The sequence below is a fragment of the Narcine bancroftii genome, chromosome 2 (assembly GCF_036971445.1).
Source record: "Narcine bancroftii isolate sNarBan1 chromosome 2, sNarBan1.hap1, whole genome shotgun sequence".
Lineage (NCBI taxonomy): Eukaryota > Metazoa > Chordata > Chondrichthyes > Torpediniformes > Narcinidae > Narcine > Narcine bancroftii.
The window spans coordinates 17971524-17995983 of NC_091470.1; the positions used below are offsets into that span (position 1 = coordinate 17971524).

Below are 24460 nucleotides of genomic sequence, written 5' to 3' on the forward strand. Positions count from 1 at the left end.
CCTCTTTTACTCACAATTATGTTTTTCACACAAAGAATCTGCCATCTTCTCAAAGAGCGAATGTTGCTAATTTCTTCCACGATGAAATCACAAACCAAAAAAGGGTTAAACAAAGTGGTCAAACACAAAAATATAGCTAGTAGAATTCTGTCCTCTTTTTGAAAGAGTCAATAAAGTGGTCTTCATTAATTCAAAAGCCATGGATTCTGTGTTTCCCTTCTTCTAGGAGTAACACCCAACAAACAGCATTAATTCTAGTTACTGTCACTCAACCCTGTCTTTCACTAGGCTTCAACTGTAAATCACAGAGATTGACTTTTATGAACTCCAAGCTGAACTGTTCCAAAACTGAAAACAAAATGTCTGAATTTTAGAATACATTTCTCCAAATCATGTGACTGTTACATCATCACCAAGGTGAGTCCCAATTCTTGGAAGCCACATGACCAGAAGTTTTATTTCTCCCAAAATTCTGTAGGTTTTTCAAAACCATTCCATGTCCATAACAACCTCTGACCTCATCTCAGTTCAAGAGCCTTAAGTGGCTTTGATTAAAAGCAGATGGCTTCCTTGGCAGTTCTTGAATAATTAAGACCCACCTTAAATCCATTAGATCTGTCTGCCCAAGACACGTCGACTCCGAGAATGAACACTCCTCTCAGAAAACAATGGTTCCCTCTAAATGTGCAATGATCTGCGTGTGAACCTATACCAACCCACAGCTAACTTACCAAGAATACAGACACAATACTTCAACTCTGCAATTCACTAAGACAACTTCTATAAAAGAAATACAGTCGAACATCAAACCAAAGTTTAACACAAATCCTTCACACCGGAATTCCCTGTTTTACTTCTCTCAATGTTTCAACTGAAATTTTCTCCAAAACCTGGACTGTTTGACTTATTTTAACACTGCTCCCTGCACTGTTGTGTATGTTTGTTTATTATTGCACTGCCTGTTGTACGAACTGACTTGGCTGGAGAGCACGCAACACAAGGCTTTTACTGTATCTCAGTACATGTGACATTAAATGATTCAATTCAGTTATTGGGGTAGAGTTCACAATATGTCAATGCAGTTTACCAAAAAAATACTGGAGAAACTCAGCAAGTCACGCTGCATTCTTTATGTAGCAAAGATAAAGATGTATAACTAATGCTTCAGGCCTGAACCCTTCGTCAAGGTATGAGCAAGATACAGGCAGACGCCTGTCTAAAATGGTGGAGGGATGACAGGTGGAGGAGCTCAGGCCCACATTCAGGAGATCATAGATGGATATGGGTGGGAAGGCTCAAGAAAAAAAAGTTGAAAGTTATGGGGAGGGGGTAGTTCTCTGAATGGAGTGGAGACTGGAAAGCTGCAGGAAAGGGGAGAGAAGGATGGGGAAGATGGGAATGTTCAGAACTATTTTTAAGTCCACAATAAGCAATGTAAGACCCATTAGTGATGTAACAACAATTAAATGTACACATTTGAAAACTGAGAAAGGCATCTGTAATATAATGATATTCCTGTTGGGACCATAGAATTTATTTATCACAATTCACAATATTCTTCTTAAAACATAAATTCAATTTACATTTCATTTGATAAATCTGAACTGTTGCTGAAGGAGGGACACATAACATGGCAAAAGGTGGAGAGGTGGTTTAGATGTCCAGCAAACTTTTGCCCAGTAGTTTTATGGGTTGGTCTTTAATGCTCTTTCCATGTGACTTGATTACATCACATAAGGCCTTTGTGTTACAAAAGGTTTGCTGATTAAAAGACTCTTGAATAGCAAGTATTGTCCTTGAAAATCTGAACCATATAAGTGCTCAATTATTAGGATGGCTGAAAGGCAAGTGTGAATGCAAAGCCCCAGTTAACAAAGTCCAAGCCAATTAACACTGGTTCTCACACCACTAAACACAGATCTATAGTTAACAATTGACTTTATATCATATTTCATTTGATAAGAGTTTGAAACTTCTGTCATCTTTTGTACAGTCAAGTGTTACCAAAGTTCTTTCCAATAACAGCTGATGCAATTCAAGTAAAACAACTCTGCAATCCATCTTTTCCAACAGAGTCCTCATGGTGCGAGACAGAACTGGACATTTTCCCCAAGTAGCATATCACAAGGGGATTCTATACCTAATCCTGAACTTCTGTTTGCATTTAAGTCCTACCGGTATAAAACATTCCTTCAGAATACGACAGCGCATCTTTTTTGTGTTGTGGCATTTACTGATCTATATGGATCCCCCAAGTCTATTCTGTCATTTCACAAGACCATGGATGATATACCACCAAATTAAGAAAGATTTTCACTTATACTGTGCCATTTATATCTTTCACAGTGCAACCCAACTCATTTTCCTCCTTTCCCTTTGCCTATAGAGATGCTGTCTGACCCAAGGTTCCTCCAACAGTTCGTTTTCTGCTTCAGATAACAGTATCTGCAGTCTCTTGATTCTCTTTTAATTACTGTCAATGTCAACCGGCACAGTCAACAGGAACTTGCTTCTTCTTGGACCAAAGACCCAACCAGGCACCCTCACCATCACCTTCCTCCGCCTGGCAGAACTTGTCCTCTCTCTAAATAACTTCTCCTTTAACTCATCCCATTTCCTCCAAATCAAAGGAGTAGCCAAGGGTACCCACATGGGTCCCAGCCAAACCAGCCTGTTGTGGAGCAATCTATGCTGTGAGCCTACACAGGGAACTCCCCTCAACTCTTCCTCTGGTATAATGACAGCTACATTGGGGTTACCTCATGCACCTGTGATGAGCTTATCAACTTCATTCACTTCTTTGCCAACTTCCACCCAGACCTCAAACTCACCCTAACACCGGCAAGGATTCCATCCCCTTCTGTCAATTTCTCTGTCTCTGCTGCATCTGTTTCCAAGATGAGGTCTTCCAGTCCAGAACTTCCAAAATGTCTACCTTCTTCCACAAAAGTGACATCCCCTCCACCACTTAACCCTTACCCACATCTCCTCCATTTTCCACTCATCTGCACTGGCCCCCTCTGTCCCCAGATGCAACAAACATAGAACCCCCTCATCCTCACTGACCACCCCACCAGCCTCCGCATCCAACACATTATCTGCTGGAATTTCCGGAACTTACTACAGGAACCCACCACCAGACACATTTTTCCTTCTTCTCCCCTCTCAGCCCTCTATAGGGACCACTCCCTCCGTGATTCCCGGGTGCACTCATCTATCACCCCTCCCCCAACCACACCCCAGTACCTTCCCCTGTTCCTGCAGGAGGTGCAACACCTGTGCCCACACCTCCTCCCTCACCACGGTCTGGGGCTCCAAACAAGCCTTTAAAGTGAAGCAACATTTCAGTTGTACATCCAGAGGATTTATTTACTGCAGATTGGAGGAACAACACCTTATTTTCTGTCTGGCTTTATTGCTTTCCACTAAACTTGCTCACATTCTCTTTCCCCTCCCCTTTCCTGGCTTCCAGTTCTTCCACCCCTCTCCTCCCTCCTTTCTCCACCCCCCTTTTCCCCCCTCCGCCCCCTCCCCTTTTGTTCAGACTCCTGCTGACATTTTCTCATACTTTGATAAGTGGCTGAAGCCCAAAACGTCGTTTCTGTATTTTTACCTTTACTACATAAAGGACATTGTTTGACCTGCTGAGTTTCTCCAGTATTTTGTGTTTTTACTCCAGCCACCGTGCCTACAGATTTTTTAAATTTACTTTTGTCAACCACCAGAGTTAGCACAGCGGTTAGCGCAATGCTGCTACAGAACCAGAATCCAGGACTTGGGTTCAAATCTATATGGAGTTTGTACATTCCCCCACTGGATGGTCCAGTTTCCACCCACACTTTCAAAATATACTGGGTCAATTGGATGTAATTGGGCGGCATGGGCTGAAACGGCCTGTTACATACCTAAATTTAAATTTAGTATTCGTTGCTCAAATTCTATCATTCACTGCCCTTGAAATTTTGACTGGGTCCCAACATTCGCCTTTCTGGAGAGAATGCTCAGCATCCGTGCTGCAATGTGAGTAAAGAAATTGCTTCCTAATTTATTTGCTAAACGACCAAGTTATAATTTCATTCATTAGCTGGATGTACAGAATGGATGATTTGGAGAAAATGAGTGGAGAGTCCATGCTATGTACCAGGAGGATGATGTCAAGAGCCACAAAAAAAGATTTCTAGCACTCAGTAAGTTGTAGTGGCGTGCTCTGTGGGAGACTTGATAACAGTGAAGGGAACAAGGGAAAACCAGGATGGTGGAGAGCTAAACTTTGTAGGAGCACCACAAGGAAAGGTTGAGCAAAAGTTTAAAAAAACAACTGATGAAAATTCTGATGAAAAACTATGAATCTTTTAGGTTTCTCTAAAAATGATGCTCAAATATTATGTTCATCATGGGTTTTTTTTCTAATTTAACAAAGTTTAGCTGCTTGACCTTTTCCAGTCCCAATTCTTTGTCTCCTTAATCCCACTCAAGTAGTTGAATCGTGATCTGTACAAGTAAGTACAGTTACTTTCTCTGAAATCTGTTAGTTCTCATTTGCTTATTAAAATGGTACTTTAACAGGATGGCGTAAGATGGCAGCAGATACACCACCTGTGCGATACAATTACAGATGACCCCTCCATTACAGAGGCTGCATTGCTAGAAAACAGTTCTGATCATAATTTCCTGCAATGTGAAGCAATACCATCTGTACGTACTTCAACACATACCAACTAAAAAAACCCAGTAACATTGACACAGATTCCATGGGAAGGAATTTTCTATCTGTGTCTCAGATTTTTTGTAAGATTTGCAAATCCTGGCTGGGACTCAACAACCCTCTCTGTAACTGGATTCTGCACTTCCTAACAGTTTGTCTGTGTGCTCAGCCCGCTTCTGTTCACGCTACTGATGCATGACCACATTACTAGATCCAGTTCCAGCAGACTCATGGTTGCAGCTGACATGACATTAGTTGGGCCTCATCAGCAACAACGATGAGCCACTCTACAACGTGGTGAAAAACACATTAATAGCTCATTAGTGGAGAGAGTAGAGAGCACCAAGTTCCTTGAAGTCCACTTAAGTGACTTAACCTGGACACACAACATCTCTCAAATGTCAGGAACGTGCACAGTGACTGCATTTCCTTAGAAGGCTGAGGTGGGCAAAGCTACTGGCCACCATTCTGTCACCTTCCTATAGGAGCCCTATCGAGAGCATCCTGGCCAGCTGTATCACAGTGTGGTATGATTGCTGTAGAGCATTGGATCAGAGGTCAACCCACAGGACCATCAAAGCAGTAGAGAGGAGCACAGGGATTTCTCGTCTCCGCCCCCCCCCCCCCCCCCCCCCCCCAACAACCACACACAATTGATGTGATTTTCTGGGATCATTGTTTAAAGAGGGCTTGTAAAATCAGTGAGGAACCCTATCCTACCAGCTACTCCCATCGGGAAAGTGATAGAGCCGAAACTACTAGGCTTTGGAACAGCTTCTTCCAATGGGCAGTGAGACCTGCTGAAGAACTGCTGAACTACTAAAGCAACTTTCCAAGACTCCTCTATTTATTAATAGTATTTATTTTAAATATATCCACTATAATTTTCTGTATGTGTGTTTGGACTATTTTGCACTGTAGATCAATGAACGCTGATTGGATGGGCTGAACCTGTACAATTGGATGATAGTCAAGTCAAGTTTATTGTCAGCTGATTGCACAAGTACAACCCGATGAAATAGCATTCTCTGATCCGCAGTGCAAAAACACACAGACATGTAGCCAGACATAACTCACACACAGACAAACAATACATATGCAGGACAAGTATTTAATTTATACAAATAAATATTGCTTAATGAATACGAGCATCTCAGATGGTCAGTGTGAGCAGTTCCTTTGATCGTTCAGCATTCTCACTGCCTGTGGATGATGAATGAACTTGAACTTGATTTCACAATGGTGAATTTTGGTTACCCAAGCTGCTATAATATGTGGGTAGCCTGTGTTCATTCTACCAGTATCTACACTTGTGAGCTGTTAAAGTAACACAACTTTTCCATGGAGATGAGTACTCTAACGTTGTACTCCTGGTTGGGATCAGCGTCCCGTTTTTTTTGCATTCACATTGAACATTGACATCACTGACTACCACCATTTACCTTAAACCTACGTCCTCCGATTACTGACATTTCTGCGAGGGGAAAGTTTCTGATTATCAACTCTACCTAATGCCTCTGATAATTTTGTGTAAATTATTCAGGTTTCCCCCTCAGCCTTCTTCACTTTATGGTTAAACAAACCCAGCCTATCCAGTCTCTTCTCCAAAATACTCCACCCACACAACAACCAGGTAACTCTCTCAAGTACAATCACATCCTTCCTTTGAAATCCTGACCAAAACTGCAGTCTGTGCACCTTCTGGCTAACTATTGTATTGTTGTTATCTCTCTGTGCTAATAATAATTGCACCAGCTAATGAACTATCCGATATGCCTTCATAATCACTGCTGCATTGAGGGGTTCTAATTACTTCCTTGCATCCCACCATCTATCTACCCTCAATATCATTCATTAGCTGCAGAGGATCTTCCTCACAATCAACCACACCACTAAGTTGCTCGATATTTTGCTCCATCAGATCTCATGAAATATTAACTCTGTTTCACGCTCTACAGCTGCTGTCCATCTCTAGGACTTCCTACTTTTATTACTTATGGGTCAGTAATGAGCCAAGAGCAGTGTGAACCAAAAACACTTCGGCAATGTTCTACTTGCAGGGTGCATGCCAGTAAAGTAGCCTTACAGGAACAGATTGTTTGAATTAACAGATCCTCACCCAGCTTTAGATTATAACAACCTGTTTGCTTTGTTTTGTCCGATCCACTTAGCCTTAGCTGTTTCCCAGGGAAGGGTGAATTGAATTGACTGAATACTGGCTTGATAGTGATCTCAGGAGGAGGCCAGGATGGATTATCAATTTGTCCCTTCTCAATGAAGTGAATTGAAAACATATTTCTTAATTTTAAACACATGCTTGGCACTAATTTTCTAAGCAATTAAATTAATTATTATAAAAGTGTACACGTGGTGTGACTGAATCTCAGTTGTACACTCCTGGTGAGTGACACTCACCAGTGGAAGAACAAATCAGAAAATAGATCATAGAACGTTACAGCACAGTGTAGGCCTATCAGCCCACAATGTTGTGCCAACCTTCTATATATATATATCTCAAAAAAACTAAACCCTTCCTACCTCATAACCCTCTAGTTTTCTTTCATCTATGTGCCTGTCTCTTTGGCTTGGCTTCGCGGACGAAGATTTATGGAGGGGGTAAATGTCCACGTCAGCTGCAGGCTCGTTTGTGGCTGACAAGTCCGATGCGGGACAGGCAGACACGGTTGCAGCGGTTGCAGGGGAAAATTGGTTGGTTGGGGTTGGGTGTTGGGTTTTTCCTCCTTTGCCTTTTGTCAGTGAGGTGGGCTCTGCGGTCTTCTTCAAAGGAGGTTGCTGCCCGCCAAACTGTGAGGCGCCAAGATGCACGGTTTGAGGCGATATCAGCCCACTGGCGGTGGTCAATGTGGCAGGTACCAAGAGATTTCTTTGAGTCTCTTAAATGCCCTTATTGTTCCAGCCTCCACCACCTCCCCTCCTGGCAGGCAATGCATTCCAGGCACCCAAAACTCAGTGTGTAAAAAACTTACTCCTGATATCTCCCCTCAACCTTCCTCTTTTCACTTTGTACAGATGTCCCCTGGTATTTACTTCTTCCACCCTAGTTGGTGCTGGCTGACTACCTTATCTCTGGCTCTCCTAATTTTGTAGACTCCTATTAAATCATCTCTCATCCTTCTTTGCTCCAAAGAGAAAAGCCCTAGCACTGCTAACCTTGTCTCATAAGACTTATTTTCTAATCCGGGCAACATCTTGGTCAATCTTGGTCAATCTTCTCCATAGCTTCCACATCCTTCCTGTAGTAAGGTGACCAGAACTGAAATAAACTGAAAAAACACCTCCAGAATAAAGCAGCTTATTTTAAGGTTAATTCACTTTGTTTCAAACCCTCTCATTGAATTCTGTTAATTAGCATTAAAAGGAGTCATTGCCCTTTGAAAGTGAACTGAAACAATGCCATAGGGATGTCAGTTTTCATTATTCTGAATGTCTAATCAGGGTCGAATCAACTTCATCAATGGCACACCCCAATCAGTGTGGATTGGCAACATTACTTCCTCCAAACTGCCCATCAACACAGGCACTTCAAGTCTTAGTCCCCTGCTCTATTCTTTATACACTTCTGTCTATGTGGACAACACAATCTATAAATTCACTGAGGACAACTACCATTGTTGGCTGAATAATGGGGAAGGATGTGTCAGAATACAGAATAGAGATCAAACATCTGGATGGGTGCTGCCAGAACAACAATCTTGTTCTCAAAGTCAACAAGACCAAGGGGTTTATTGTGGATTTTAGGAAGGGCAGACCGAGAGACCACACATCTGTCCTCATTGATTGGATGGAGGTGGAGAAGGTTAGTACCTCCAAATTCATGTGAGTCTATACATTGGAGGTCCTCTCCGGAGACAGCACATCGAGGCAACAATGAAGAAGGCACACAATGCCACTACATTCTAGACATTTTTGAAGAGGTTTAGCATGTCATCAAAGTATCAAACCGACAGGTATATTGTGATCATGGCCTAGTTTGGTAATTCGAGTGTCCAATGATGCATAAGGCAACAAATATAGCCAAGTTCATCACAGGCTCAGACCTCTTATTCGTCTGCGTGAGGCCCTGCCTTGTCGTGGCCTCTTCTCACTGCTACCTTCAGGTAGATGGTACAGAAACCTGAATTCCAACTCCTCTCTGTTCAGGTACTGTTTCTTTCCAACAGCTATCAGACTCGTGAACCTCACCTTGCTATGCTAATTATGGACTGCTCTGACACCTAATGGAAGGACAATCTGCATGACTGTATCACCATCTGTTTTTTATTGCATGTGTGAATATGTATTATCTCTCTTGCATTTATTATCGTCTTAATTTAATGTATTATATTGTAGACATTTTATGAGGTATCTGTTTAGCTGCAACAAATAAGAATTTTGGTCCATATATGCATTGAACAATCCCTGTTATCTGGAATTCAAGCAACTGGCAAAAACTGTGAAAAAGAAATAGGTAAAAAATACGTAAGTTTAAAATTCGCGGGCCTCACCGTTAGTTCGTCAATCACGCAACACGCCATCTCAGAAAATTCACTTATCCAGTATTTATCAATCCCCATTGATACCAGACACTAGGAGGTTTTACTGTACATTATTATAAACTCATATATCATCAATATTGTATGTAAAGTAAATATGCAAAATAAAGCTGTATTTGTTGAGATGTGTTAGTTTCTCATTTGGTATTAGTGCCTCTGTTAACAATTTACCAGTTGTTATTCCATGCAAGAATGAGAATAAACCAGGCCCAGAGAGCACCATGTCAGCACAACCACCTGATGAACTTTCTCTTTCCATGTCAGGTAACTGTTCAGCACCAGCTCTCCATATCTTTAATACAATGTCTCCATTTTGTACAACTACCAAGCACCCCCACTTCTATTCACTTCAAATGTTATGAAAGAGAAGGTGCCAAAAATATTCATAGACATGATAGCAGAGCTGAATGGTTGGAATGATAAACTACACCAGCTGAAAAGTGACCAGCACGGATACAAATTGCCTCCTCTCCTATTGTAAATGTCCATATTTCTGCGGCCAAAGAGAATTTTTTGAAATTGTGAAAGGATTAACAAAATACAAAAAGCCAATGTTTTCATATGGGGAGATGGGACAATGTTCAAATGCAGGTGGCATCATTACTGATGATCAGTAAATTCAAAGGAGAAATATATTTACCAATAGAGAGGTGTGAAGGTGAACATCATCAACATAGGGAGTGAAACAAAGAAGTCTGCAGACACTGTGATTGTTGTCAAAACATACAGTAAATGCTAGACGAACTCAACCATTCTCAGAGAGTTTATCGCAGGTAAAGATATATTACTGATGTTTTGGGCCTGAGCCCTTTTCAAGGAATGAACAAAAAGCAGCCAGGTGTCTCAATAAAGACTGAGGGAGAAAAATAGAATAATGAGAGGGTGAAGAGTTCAGGCTTTTCTCTCTCAATATAGTTAGTCTAGACTCCTCCCCCTCCCATTCTACGTGCGGCATGCTTTTTGCTTATACCTTGAAGAAAGGCTCAAGCCTGAAATATCGGTCATATATCTTAACTCTTATGGACGCTGTGAGACCGGCTGAGTTTCTGCAGCATTTATTGTGTGTTTTTGTCACTCACGCATGGAACAACAAATATTACAGGTGCATTTATATGGAATAAGATAAGATCATGAGTTTATTGTTATACCCATTGTAGAATTGCCAGAAAATCTAAATTGTATTAACTAGAATAGTATAGAAGTCTGTGTGGTCAAGATAAGGTAATGTACAGATAGCAGGAGGTTTAAGAGGGGAATAAACATGGGCATAAACCAACCCTTTTTCTGCACTGCAAGCTCAATATACATTCAATTATCAAAGCCATAAGAATACCACCAATATAATGGAAAGACTCTACCTCTCTGAGGCATCCCATAAAGTTGTTGCTGACTGGAGAGCCAGGTAGATCTGCTGTACTCGGACTTCCACCAACGTAGAAAAAGTCATCGGATCCCAGCATGGTGTAGTCTTCTTGGGTGTAACCCGTTGTAGTGAGGATACCATCCACTGAAATGGTGACCTATTCAAAGAATATAATGAAGAAAACGGCCAACAGTGACCTTTACACATTGTGCTGTCTGGCACCTGCCTGTGCTTATTAATCTTTTGTCTTTATTTCAGGTTTACATTTTGATCCTAATCCTCGGGTAAATACTCCAAAGTCCCATTTTCTGGTCTGTATTTATACAGTAAAGTTATAGTTGAACATTTTTTTTCATTTAGATTGCCCATGCTTGTAAGTTCTTGCTTCATATCCATGATTTCTAAACTTGGATTGGTCTAAACTGTGTTTTTATCCAATGGAAGAACAGTGCAGAATAATCCAGGCAAGAAAATGGAACCATTTATGGTTATGCCAATTTATCTCTTTTAAGAAAACTTGAATTGGAGAAATCAGATGAAAATCTTTGTTTTTTTTAATTCTATTCCCCACTTGACTTTTACTTGAACACTGACGAACATGCATTTGGAGAGAACTCTTACCGTCCACAGCATGAATGGGCATGATATGAGTCAAAACCTCAACCATGAATAAAGTCACCAACTTCATCACTGTGAGCAGCTGCATCACCTCGTTCTTAAAACAACTTAAAAAAAAAAGAAAAAAGAAACAAAAAAAAAACAAAGTAAAACCATGCATGTGCCAAACTCGACACACTCATGCAAAACCAAAAGCCATGGAAACAAGGGTTGGGAGAGGAGGGGAACTACAGTCGCACTGTTGTCACTTGCATGCAGATAAACACATGAGAGGGGTAGGAGGGATGGGGTGTATGCAGTAGAGAAAGGAAAGTGCCAAGGGAAAAGGAGGAGGAAGAGGTTAACATAGACATGTTAGTGGAAGTAGGTTAGAAGACAGATGTTGGATGGAGTTTGTACCAGGGACTTCTTTTTCCAGTAACACTGAAGTTGAACTTTGGTCATGCCATGCAGAATGAAACTGGCTGAGCCCATTCCTGGGATTAACTGAGCTCTTGTCAGTTAGCCCACAGCCACTCCCAAGAGATGCAGAGGCTTTCCCTTCAGGCTAAAGGCTCTACCATGGTCTGAACTAAGTGTTTGGTAACAAGAGAAAAAAAAAGGAAAATAAAAAATTGGAATAAAATAATAATAAAACAAACTAGTCGTGGTGGGAAGAGGAAAGGAAAGGGAAAAGAGAAAAAAAGTGACTGAAGTAAGCGGTGAAATACCAACCCCATTTCCTCATTGTAATGGTGTCTACACTGAACAAAATAAAAGGAGGGGAGGAAGAGGGGAACACACGGCAAACCCAAAAAAAGAGACAATAAGAATGATATCTACCAGACAATGTAGTTTGTTTACCATAGCGTGTCCAATGCCTGAGTGCTTTGCGGAAAAGGGGAAGAAAGGAAATTAAAAATTGTGAACAGAACGATTGTTACTTAAAATAAAACATGATGATAATTCGGGTGTTAGTACATTAGTTGGTTAGGTAACGGTTAGTAAAATGACACATTCCATGAATGATTTGTGTTAGTTTTTCTTTTCAAAGCGTGTCATTGACATATAGAGAAGATGCAACAAATTCTACAGGACCAAAGCAGACCAAGAAACGAGTAAAAAAAGTTCTCAACAACTCAGTAATTAATTAAAATGTTTAAGCAAGTAACCACTGTTTCTTAACAAAAGTCAGCTTAATTTAGTACGCCTCATCAAAAACATTACAGTTACCACAAACCAAACATTATTCAATCCGAAAGAGAACCCTGAACTGGATTTACTTATTAATGCTGCAATGTGTCACTTTGAAAGCTTTTTCATTGTGAATCTTAGTGGGATTTTTATTTTGGTGAATGTTAATGCATATTTTATGACTGGGCCAAAGTCCCCACAAAAGAATTGTCCTGATTAAAATCAAACTACAATTCCTCTTTCTAACAAGTCTTTACAGAAATATACAACACAATATCCAAATGTACCAGGTTCAAAAAAGACACACCCTAGAATTACCCATTGAAAAGAAATACAAATACTGACTCTCCTTCACAGTTCAACAGCAATACTGCCGGGCAGTAATAAGAAACAGGCTTGATTTCTTGAAGCTCTCTTGCAGAAGATATAATCAGTGTCACTAGTCCTGGGACCTTTACAGGGTGAAGTTATTATTAACAGGAGCATTCAGTCGTCCAAAGCCATCAAGAAAAGTGATGGCCCCTGACAAGAGATTTCTGCCTAAGGAAGCAAAGAATGAAGTAAAATGGGTCAACGCAAGGGCAATTAGTGCTCCAGTCTGAGCTAAGAAAATCCTTCACATACAGACAAATGAAAAAAATTGCAGCCAGTCATTTAGAAAACAAGAGGTTGCAAACATTCCAGCATACAGGTTATAGCCCAAAAACTAAGCTTTAGAAAGTTCATGAGAATGATTGAAACAACTAAATCAATAAATAATAAGAAATGCATCACAGAATACTGATAAGGGGAACAGGATCCAAAACCTCAACAGCACCAAGGGAAAGAGAAATTAAACCAATTAAAGCCATCAACCTTTTAAAAGATAAGACACTGAACAAAATGAACTGACAATGAAGAAAAGTAAAGAAAATAGGCTTTAAAATAAATCGTTAGCAAAGGGTTGTTCTCAAGGTTGGAGGAAAGATGGGGGTAAAGGATACATAGATTTGTTGGATTGACTTGTGTTGCTTTATGTGAACATATCCAGTTCATTTAAGCTCTCCCCAATCTGCCTGATTCTTTTTAGCAGCTTAGCATGCGGCTCCACCATTACCTGTCGCAGATTGCGTGTCACTTTGACATCGTGCCAGGCGTTGTCATTGAACTTTCCATTTACTGGTTCAACCAACGCCTCAAAAGCACCAGATCCCAGGTTAATGACTAGTGAAACTGCTCCATCTTTCAGCGCTAGGTTTACATAGTCAGCTGACTTCCCTGTGTGGAGGATCAGTCCGTTCCGCTGCCAGGTCCTGAAGGACAAGGTGATCTCATCGCTGCTGCTCTGGATGGGGTTCTGGGATAGGTCGTAACAGAAGTACTCAGATCCTCGGAATGTTGCAGAGTTGTCTTCCCTGGCTGTGAGGAACATGAAATAGAAAAGGAAAAATAAAATGATTCTTGCGTGGGAAAATGGACATCTAGAAGATGTACAGCAACATGATACCACTGGCACATTCATTATTGGTGCAGCACACTGCACACCAAGTTGATCCTCAGAACATAGAAACAGGTAAGAAATATTTCTTCACTTAAATAGGTATCGTTAATTATACTTTGTCTTCCTTCATTCATAGTTCCTGACTGAAGAAATGTTTGATTCATAAGATGAAGAATAATAATGGAAAAATTGGATTTCTGATCTCATATTCTCATCCTCAACTTTATAGTGGATCAATTATACAGCTCTCCAGGTAGATGGGTACCAGTTTTAGGAAGATAAATTCCAGGTATCACCTTCAAGTTGCTCATCAACCTGTCAGGGATATTTATCAATATGTCTTCATTGTGGCTTAACTGTGGTCCAACAAGTTTATTGCAGTGGGTGTCAGCCTTGCCAGCAATTAAACTGGCCCACTATTAATTACACCTCAATCTAATATCTTCTTCGACAGTCATTATTTACAACTTTCAATTTGGTTCAGATTTATGTTGAATTGAGATTTTTTTTTTGCATTCGGTCAAAAGCCATATTGAGAAGGCCAAAACAAACTTTAAACAGGATTTTTCCAAGACAAATGAAAAAACCTGGAGAGCAAGTGTTCCAACCTTTGAACACAGGGAAGAGTATGGTCTTGGTCATGGAATTCAGCCAGCGTCTGAATCTTACCATGCCAAATTGTGCATAAATTCAGTGCTTAACACTTCTAATTACGATGAAAATTTATTATTGCACTGTTCCATTAATTGCCTTTCATCTTCTGTTAATCAAGCACGTCTATAAGTCTAGAAATGCTCTTCTCTTACCAAAATATTAACCACAGATGGGCGATAGAAAGAGCTTTACGGTAATGCCTGCATCCAGGGACGGATAAAATCCAGATATTTTCAGGAAAGTAGTCACTCCTATTTGGAACTGGATTTCCAATCTTATTTTTTGTGAGTGTTGAGTTTTATTAGAGGACAGATTACACGGAGCAGAAATGTTGTAAATACCCTTAAACATGTCCCTCTTTTGAGGGACTACCAACGCATTAAAAACAAAAGGTTCTCTCTGATGCAAGCACACTGAACTCCCACAGCTGGTAATATGTTAATGCATAGATATTCTGTTTTGTAGCAACTGTGAGACAGGGACATGGGCCATTGGCAAAATCCTTTTGCACTTCTAAAAAGAATACCATGCAATTATTTAGACTCATCGGAGAGGTCAGATGGGACCAGGTCATTAGCCAAAAACATCATCCGTCTTTCTCCTCAGAAGCTGTTTCACCTGCTAAGTACTTACAGCATTTTCTGCATTTTTATTGGAGAACGTGGGATGTAGTTCAAATTCTATTGGACATGATTCAATATTACGCCAGAAAGCCAGTTTTGACTCAAGGAATGTGAACTATTTTGTAACGCCTATCTTTTCTTTGGCTTGGCTTCGCGGACGAAGATTTATGGAGGGGGTAAAAGTCCACGTCAGCTGCAGGCTCGTTTGTGGCTGACAAGTCCGATGCGGGACAGGCAGACACGGTTGCAGCGGCTGCAGGGGAAAAATGGTTGTCCTTTTTGAAAATAGCATCTTTGGATTTGAGTCAAAACAAAATATTGCAGATGTTTTAGATTTGAAACAAAAAAGAGAGAATGCTGAATGCATTCAATAATGGAGAGAGAAACTGAGTTTACTGAGGTCATTCTTCTGATTATAGTCTGAAATGTTGACTTTTTGACCCAAGTGGGCAGTATAAAAATCAACCTAAATTCTCACTTGAAAGGTTGCCCCTCCAGCAGCACTGGATGGCCTAGGAACTTGGAATATTATTCAGAATTTCTCTGCTTCTGGGAAGGGGAGCTGAGCCTAAAACTTCAGAAATGACAATTCCATCAACCCTGAACTTCAGCTGATACAATGAAGGTAAAAGGTGCAGGAAGAGATAAGAAGTCTCCTGTGCATTGACTTGTTTAGTCAAATACAGCCTTAAAATTGCTCAGCAGGATATGCCACACGTGTATCAGATGTTTCAAGGTAGAAAAAAAAGCAGGAGTGTTTTTTTCTAGACAATGGAAAGATATTCAATAAATGATTAACAATTTAAACTCCAACTACCATCAGAGACAAATCAAACTTGCGACAGGATTTAAATTGATAAATAAAAATAAAGTCTACATTTCTGCAGGGCTATAAATTGCTACAGAATGTTGCTATTGTCTTCATTTCATATGTGAACATCAGATTGCTTGATCCTTTCTAAAACACAAATCAGGTTTAGGATAAGGCAACAGAGTATCTTATTTATGTCATTTTCATCTTGTAACTACTTGATCAGAAATATGAAATGTTTTATTTTGGACTTAAGTTTTTAATCTTCAGGAGACCAAAAGAAGCAAGATGCCAGTTTGTATATGCGTGAAGCCTTTCATTCCTCTGCAGTTAATAAAGTAAACTGGAGGTTGTATTCTTAACATAACATTGTTTTCTACAAATCTCCCAAGGCAAATTCTCTGCCAATATCAACTCTTGGTTTAGTCCTTTTCTTCATATGACATAGTGTAAAAATATTCTACTAAATAATGAAACACCTGGTGAAAACAAACCAGGTTTACTATTTATTTTGGCTAAATGTATCATTTTTCATATATTCAGATTTTTAAAAATATCTAAATTTAGACATACAGCACGGTAACTAGCCATTTCGGCCCACAAGTCCGTGCTGCCCAATTTACATCCCATTAATCTACACCCCTGGTACGTTTTGAACAAGGAGAGGAAACCAGTGCACCCGGAGAAAACTCATGCAGATACAGGGAGAACGTAGAAACTCCTTACAGACACCATGGGATTTGAACCCCAGTCAGGTCCCAATCACTGGCGCTATAAAGACATTCTAACCTCTATGCCAACCGTGCTGCAGTTTCACTTGACATCCTGGGTTGGAAACTATCTGATGCTGGGAATTGCTCACCGTTTATTTTCATTATCTTTTTTTAATCAATGTTGTTTCATTAATGTTTAATTTCCAAAATATTCGTCCTTTTGTTGGCCTTTATGGGTCAATAAGGAAACGAATTTTGTGTATTATATGCATGACAATATAGGAAACATGAATTTTAAATATCAGTTTCCATGTGGAGTCCAGCATGTTACCACTTGCTCTAATAGTCAAGTCATTTTCATTTACAATGAGTTTTCAAGGAATTCACAGTGGTCTTAAGGGCACTCTCATATAAAAGTACCAATTTATTGTTTTGATTTTAATAAACTTTGAGGTTAATTTTATGATTTTTAATACTTGCATAATCCATTTTATTACTCCTGGTTTTCAGGATTCTTTGAAGAGATAATAAAGTGTACCCATGAGGGCAGGGCAGTAGTTACAATTTAGGTATACTTTGGTAAACCCTCTGACAAGGTCTCACATGGGAGAAAAGATCAAAAGATTAGGGCCAAAGGTATTCAGGGCAAAATGATAAACCCAATGCAAAGTTGGCTTGGCAATTTGAGATAGAGGGCAATGCTAGATAGATGTTCTTGGAAGGGAATACCTGTTAATTGTGGTGTCCCACAAGGATCAGTGTAGGAAGTCAAACAGGAAATTCTGCAGGTCCTGTGATTGTAGGATCCCTATTGTATGCAATTACCTTACAGTATATATATATGTAATAGTTGATACCATGAAAATATCAAACCTTTCCCCCCCCCCCTCATTTTTGTCCTAAAAATCTGATATTTTCCACATATCAAGAAGTCGACCTCCTCCCCTCCATTTTTGGCCCTGCTTTCTGCCCATCTGAGCTCCTAATGTCCCAATTGCCGTATTTTGCCCACGCCCTGGCCACACACCTATCCAAGTTCCCAACGCCCTGACCACCTTCTCTCACATTGGCCCCAGCTGCCCGCCCATCCAAGGTCCCAATGCCCAAAACGCAAATTTACCTCCTTGTCCCAGTCACCTGCCCATCCACTCGAGCACCCGATGCTCAAATGCAGATTTACTTCTTGGTCCCGGCTATCCGCCAATCATTCTAAGTTCCCGATGCCCCAAACAACTCAGATACTTAACACGGTCAAAAGTAGCATGCGTACAATAGTCAACCCCTAAATTTTACCCTAAAAATTGGTCCACAAAATTTGACTATCATATGCTACATGGTATACAAGAATGATTTGAATGTGGTTGAGGAAGCTGGATCAGCAAGCTGGCAGATAACAGAAAGATTGAGGAGTTGTTGATAGCGTGGAAAGTGCTCTAATGTTGCAGAAATATAGAGATGTTTTGACAAAACGTGCTGAGAAATGGGTGATGGAGTTTACTCCAAACAAATGTAACATAATGCATTTAGAGAGCAGTAGTGAGGCAAAGTCATGCAGCCTCAATGATAGGCTCTTGGGGAATATTGAGGAGCAGAAGGACATTGGAACGCAAGTCCATAGATCCTTGAAGATGAGAACAAAGGTAGACAATGTGGTTAGGAAGTCATACAGGATGTTGGCTTCATTAGTCAGGGAACCTGGTCAAGTGAGAACCCAGGAAAGAATGGGTTTCTAACTCAGATTGGGATACAGAATTGTAAAGTCAAATAAAGTCCAATATTTTCAAGCAAGCCTGTTCATTATTCATTTTGTTCTGATCCAAGAGGGAAAAAACAGTCAAGAAATTGTCATAAGACTTGTCTCGGAGTGTGACATAAAATTGCCCTGAAAACAACTCAAGGATTTTAGGATTTGCATACACAAGTTGGGGTCGGTCAAAGGGAAAAATAACACATTGTTCCACAAAATTCAGGTTATTGCCATGACTATTTCTACCTTTCAAGGAGAAAGGAAGGAGTTATCAAATCAAAGAGGATGATAGGTTGAGAGATGCTGAAGATAAATTGAGTGTATTAACTGTCAAAAAAAAACTAAATTGATATTATACATTATTTTACTGTTGCATATTGTTCATTTTAATAATGCCAGTGCACACAGGAGGCAATTAAAGAGTTTTCATCCTGTGTAACTGATTATTGTGCAGACCAGCAAGTTAGATTTGTTTATTGCTGGAGCAGGGGCTTTAACCCAAAGGATTAACTTTGCCTCTCTTTCTCCAAATGTTGACCACCCTGCTGCGGGTTTGCAGTATTTCTGGTCGTTAATTTGTGCAACATCTCAAGTTATCTACTGGATTGTGAAAAATCAGAAGCTATTGGTAGCATAGGGCTGACATTCATGCTCATTGGCTCAAATCCTTCCACTAATTACCAGATCTAGCAATTCCACTGCTTCTCTGCATTTATAAATAAAACTAAAAATGTGACCTTTTCATGTAATTTTTCCAGCTCCTGCTTCCAGTGCCCTTTCAGGTAACGCATCTGAGCTTAATGAGTGAAAATATTTCCATACCAGCCTGACGCTTTTTATCAATGATTTTAAAGCTCATTTTTTCATCCTGCCATTGTAAAAGTATTTCTTTACTTACTGCATCTGAAGCCTTTTAACATTTTGAATATCTCTCCATCTCCCTTTGAACTTCTATGATTCATGGAATCACAAATGAAGAGAGAGGTGGAATCAAATAGGAACTGAGTCAATTGAGGTCTCCAGGGTCTTTCAAGAAGGGAAAATCACAAATGTGAAGCTCACTGGGAAAGTGGGCCAGATAGGAAGGATTGGTTGGGAATGTGTGGACACATGAGTGAGTGGGGACAGGTTGAGGAGAAAAGAAGAGAATTTGGGAAAGAGGAGAGTGGTCAGTTAGGTGGGGAAACTTAGGTACAACCAGAAAGGCAAAGCAATCAAGGGGGGTGGGGAGGAATTGGGGTGATCCCAAAGGAGAAGCAAATGAGGGGCAAAGAAGGAGAGAAAGCTGCTTTCTTTCTTCAGATTGAGACAGGTACTTCATAGTGTTTGACAGCAAGGAAACTTGGCTTCAGCCCAAATTGACCATGTTGATCAAGCTTGTCCCATTTATCTGCACTCCATCCATATCCCTCTCAACCATTTCTATTCATGTACCATCAAAATACTCCTTAAATATCACAACTGTACCCACCTCTACCACTTCCATATACCCACCATCCTCTGTGCGGAAAAGCTACCTCTCAGCTCCCTTTTAAATTTTTCTCCCCACCCCTCAAATCTGCACCTTCTAGTTTTAGATTCTCCTATTCTTGGAAAGAAGCTATGACAATTTACCTCTCTATCCCCTCATGATTTTGCCTCTGATGCTCCAGGGAGAGGAGTTCCAGCCTTTCCAAGTTCTCCTCCAAATTCAAGTTTGCCAGTTCTGGTAACATTCTTGTGATTCTTCTCTGCAGTTTTTCCAGATGAACACTATCTTTTGTGCAGCTGGATAATCAGAACTGCACACAATCCTCGAACTGCAGTCTCACTCATGTCCTGTACAGTTATAGTATGATGTCCCTTCTACTCTACTCAATGCCCTGACTGATGCAAGCATGCCAAACATGGTCTTCACTATTCTGTCTACCTGCCTCATCATTTTCATGGATCTACACACCTGTACGCTCAAGTCATTTTGAAGTGAAACATGAAAGTCTGCAGAAGCTGCGATCGTAGTAAAAACACAGAAATGCTGGAAGAACTCAGCGGGTCTCACAGTGTCAGGCTATATAACTGACGTTTCAGGCCTGATACATCCAGTTATACATCTTTACCTCCTACAGATGCTGTGAGACCTGTGCAGTTTTTCCAACATTTCTGTGTTCTTACCCAAAGACTGTTCTCCAACTGTCCCCAGGATGAAGTCAAAGTGCAACACCTCATACTTGTTCCCAGTTAAATTCCATCTGTATTCATTATTCATCCGAATATTCACAGATGGAAGTATTCTAAAGCATCCACAGACTGCAATGACAATAACCATGAAATCCATGCTTCATGTCCACATAGTGCATGGTCTTTCAAAGCTCAGCCTGCTGATAAATTTTTGCATGCAATCTTTCAAATGCTATCCAATTTGCTATGCTTTTTTCACTAAATGATCCTGAATGAAAACGCTTTATTGTTCAAATCTTTACTATGGTCACAAGAAGTTTAGTTAAGCAAATAATAATACGTTGAAACAAAGCAAAGGAGCCAAAGACAAGCAATTTGTGCTAAATGTCACCGAAATGTCAAGGAGTGATTCACAAGGCTGTGTGAAAGCAGAAATAAATGCAAGCTGGAGGAAGCACAATTAAAAAAAAAGTGAAAAAAACAAATCATTCTTGCAACATTGCTTTGTTAAAATAGCTTGCAATCTCTGGTGCATACAAGTTCCCAAGTTGAATTTTTTTTATAACTTACATTTCTGAATACTTGTGAACACTTTAAAATATCTACATTACTATGCCATTAGATATTTTTTACAATTCATGGGATACCTAGAAGTGTAGTTTAAGCTTAATGAAGTTTCCAAAAGTACTGAAGAAATACAGTAGATCGCACAGCATCCATAGGAAGCAAAAGGCAATCAACGTTGTGGGCCTGAGCCATTCTTCAAGAATGCTGAAAATCAGGAATAAAATGGTTCAGGTAGGGGGAAGGTAAAGGGGGAGGAACACAGGCTAACTGGTAGGCAGTAACAGATGGGAAAGAACAAGATAAAGTTGAAAAATGATGGGGAATAACTCTCTGATAGGGGAAACATAGAAACATAGAAGATAGGAGCAGGAGTAGGTCATTTGACCCTTCGAGCCTGCTCCGCCATTCAACGAGATCATGGCTGATCTTAAAGTTCAGTACCCTGTCCCCGCCTTCTCTCCGTAACCTTTAATACCCTTATACTGAAGAAATAGATCTAATTCCCTCTTAAATAGATTTAATGAACCTGCCTCTACTGCCCTCTGTGACAATGAATTCCACAGATTCACCACCCTCTGGGTATAGAAATTCCTCCTCATCTCGGTCCTAAATGGTTTGCCTATTATCCTCAAACCATGGCCCCGGGTTCTGGATTTTCCCATCCTTGGAAACATCCCATCTGCATCCATTCTGTCCAGTCCTGCCAGAATTTTATAGGTCTCTATGAGATCCCCTCTCAATCTTCTAAACTCCAGCGAGTACAATCCCAATTTGCGCAATCTTTCCTCCAAAGTCATTCCTGCCATTCCAGGTATCAGCCTGGTGAATCGCCTCTGCACTCCCTCCATTGCAAGAACATCCTTCCTTAGATCAGGAGACCAAAACTGCACACAATACTCCAGGTGGGGTCTCACCAAGGCCCTGTACAGCTGCAGTAAGGTATCCTTGTTCCTAGACTCAAACCCTCTTGATATGAAGGCCAACATACCATTTGCCTTTTTAACCGCCTGCTGTTCCTGCATGCTCGACTTCAGAGACTGATGTACAAGTACCCCTAGGTCTCTCTGCACTTCCCCATCTCTTAATCTATTGCCATTCAAATAGTAATCTGCCCTCCGGTTTGTATTACCAAAGTGGATAATCTCACATTTATCCACATTGTAGTGCATTTGCCATGTATCTGCCCAGTCCCTCAATTTATCCAAATCACACTGGAGCTTCCTGACCCCCTCTTCCATGCACACAACCCCTCCTAGCTTAGTGTCATCTGCAAATTTGGAGATATTACATCCAATTCCCACATCCAGATCATTAATGTAAATTGTGAACAGCTGGAGTCCCAGTACAGATCCCTGTGGTACCCCACTAGTCACCGCCTGCCACTCAGAAAACGAGCCATTTATCCCAACTCTCTGTCTTCTACCTGCCAGCCAGTTCTCAATCCACATCAATACTTTGCCCCCAATCCCATGAGCCTTGATTTTGTAAGCCAGTCATTTATGCGGGACCTTATCGAAGGCCTTTTGGAAGTCCAGGTACACCACATCCACTGGCTCTCCCCCATCTATTTTACCTGTCACCATCTCAAAGAATTCCAATAGATTTGTCAAGCACGATTTACCTTTTGTAAGTACATGTTGACTCCGTTCGATCCCTTCTCTGCTAGTCATATGCTCCGCTATTGCACCCTTAATAATGGATTCCATCATTTTGCCCACTACTGATGTAAGGCTCACAGGCCGATAATTCCCCGCTTTTTTTCCATCAGGTTGGAAACTGCCGAGATGGGATATAAGGTATTGTTCTTCCAATTTATGGGTGGCTTCATGAGGCCACGAATAGACTGGTCAGTGGAACATTGAAGTGGTTGGCCACTGGGATGTCCTTGATGTTGCTGCAGACAAAGTGATCTCCCTGATGTAGAGAAGATGTCAAGCTCTCCTGCACTTCATTGCCTGCTGGATCCACATGTTGAGCTTCACCTCCCTGATATCGGTCAAGAATCGCATGCTTGTTTCCCTGCAGTTTACCGCCAAAACAGTCTCCATCAGCACTTTCCTCCTTTTTATTCAGTGTCTGCTTGATTTTTGGCCCTCCTGATGACGTTGGCTGTCCTTTACTTCTTGCAGATGCTGCAGGACTTGCTGAGTGTCTCTAGCACTTTTGCATTTGACCCCAGCATCTGCATTGAAACTTCATGAGTCCATAAGGTCCTAGTTAAATTATCAAACTCTTCCAGCCATCTCTGTCATTAAAATAGTGATGAGGTCATTGACGTGGTGCAGAAATCTCCAGGAAGAGTCCACATTCAGAGAGCAACCTGTTATGCAGCAACATTGCCCTGAAAACAACTCAAGGATTTTAGGATTTAGGGTCGGTCAAAGGGAAAAATAACACATTGTTCCACAAAATTCAGGTTATTGCCATGACTATTTCTACCTTTCAAGGAGAAAGGAAGGAGTTAGCAAAGCAAAGAGGATGATAGGTTGAGAGATGCTGAAGATAAAATTGTGAATCCTCTTTAAAAAAGACTATTATGGTCTTTCATGAGTTTAACAAAGTCTCGTGAGCATTTTTGTTAACCCACCATGCAATAAAACTTCACAATGTGTTGTTTCTTAAGAAATGCATGATAAACTAACTCTTTAATAAATTAAATCAACATAAACATGATTATAAAATTTAATGCATCCAGGGAATAAACCTTTACTACAGCATGACCATAAAACTGTCTAGTCTGGCCTATGGTATTTATCTAAACATTTGGTTTTCAATTTTATATTGAAATCATTCACTATTTAATCACATGTTAAAATTCAAGATGCAACACATCAAATTGTACTAAGGACTGGTTTAACATCAATTAGCATGTCTTCAATTTTCCTAAATGTTAGAAGCTTTTTCATGCACTCTCTCCATGGGAGGGCTTCTTTTCACAAAGCCTCACAAATTGTACATTTGCCCTACTTCGCTGCAGCTGCTACCTAACTTACTGAGTGTTATCGGCACTTCTGGCTCTTGGAACAGGAACATTTAAACAGCAATTTCAAGTCAACTTTATTTGTCATCTAATTGCACAAATACAACTTGATAAAATAGTGTTCTCCGGTCCTCGGTGCAAAACCCCACATAACTCACAAACAATACAGATGCAAGACAAGTATTTCATCTAGGCATATAAATAAATAATTATTCTTTCATGAATATGAAAGTCTCGGATAGTTAATGTGAACAATTCCTTTGGTCGTTCACCATTCTCACTGCCGGTGGGAAGAAGCTGTTCCTCAGCCTGGTGG

At 40.4% G+C, this 24460-nt stretch overlaps 1 protein-coding gene across 23 annotated transcripts in view; it reads right to left on the reverse strand.

Annotated features, from left to right (window-relative positions):
• LOC138753237 (neurexin-3-like) overlaps positions 1-24460 on the reverse strand; it is a 2173925-nt gene that overhangs the window by 1522006 nt on the left and 627459 nt on the right. For all 23 annotated transcript variants that reach the window (XM_069916009.1, XM_069916007.1, XM_069915992.1 and 20 more), the window contains 2 exons: positions 13509-13810; positions 10617-10778 (listed from right to left, as the gene is read on the reverse strand). In XM_069916009.1, coding sequence (XP_069772110.1) covers positions 10617-10778; positions 13509-13810 — 464 coding nt within the window. The remainder of the gene's footprint in view (positions 1-10616; positions 10779-13508; positions 13811-24460) is intronic.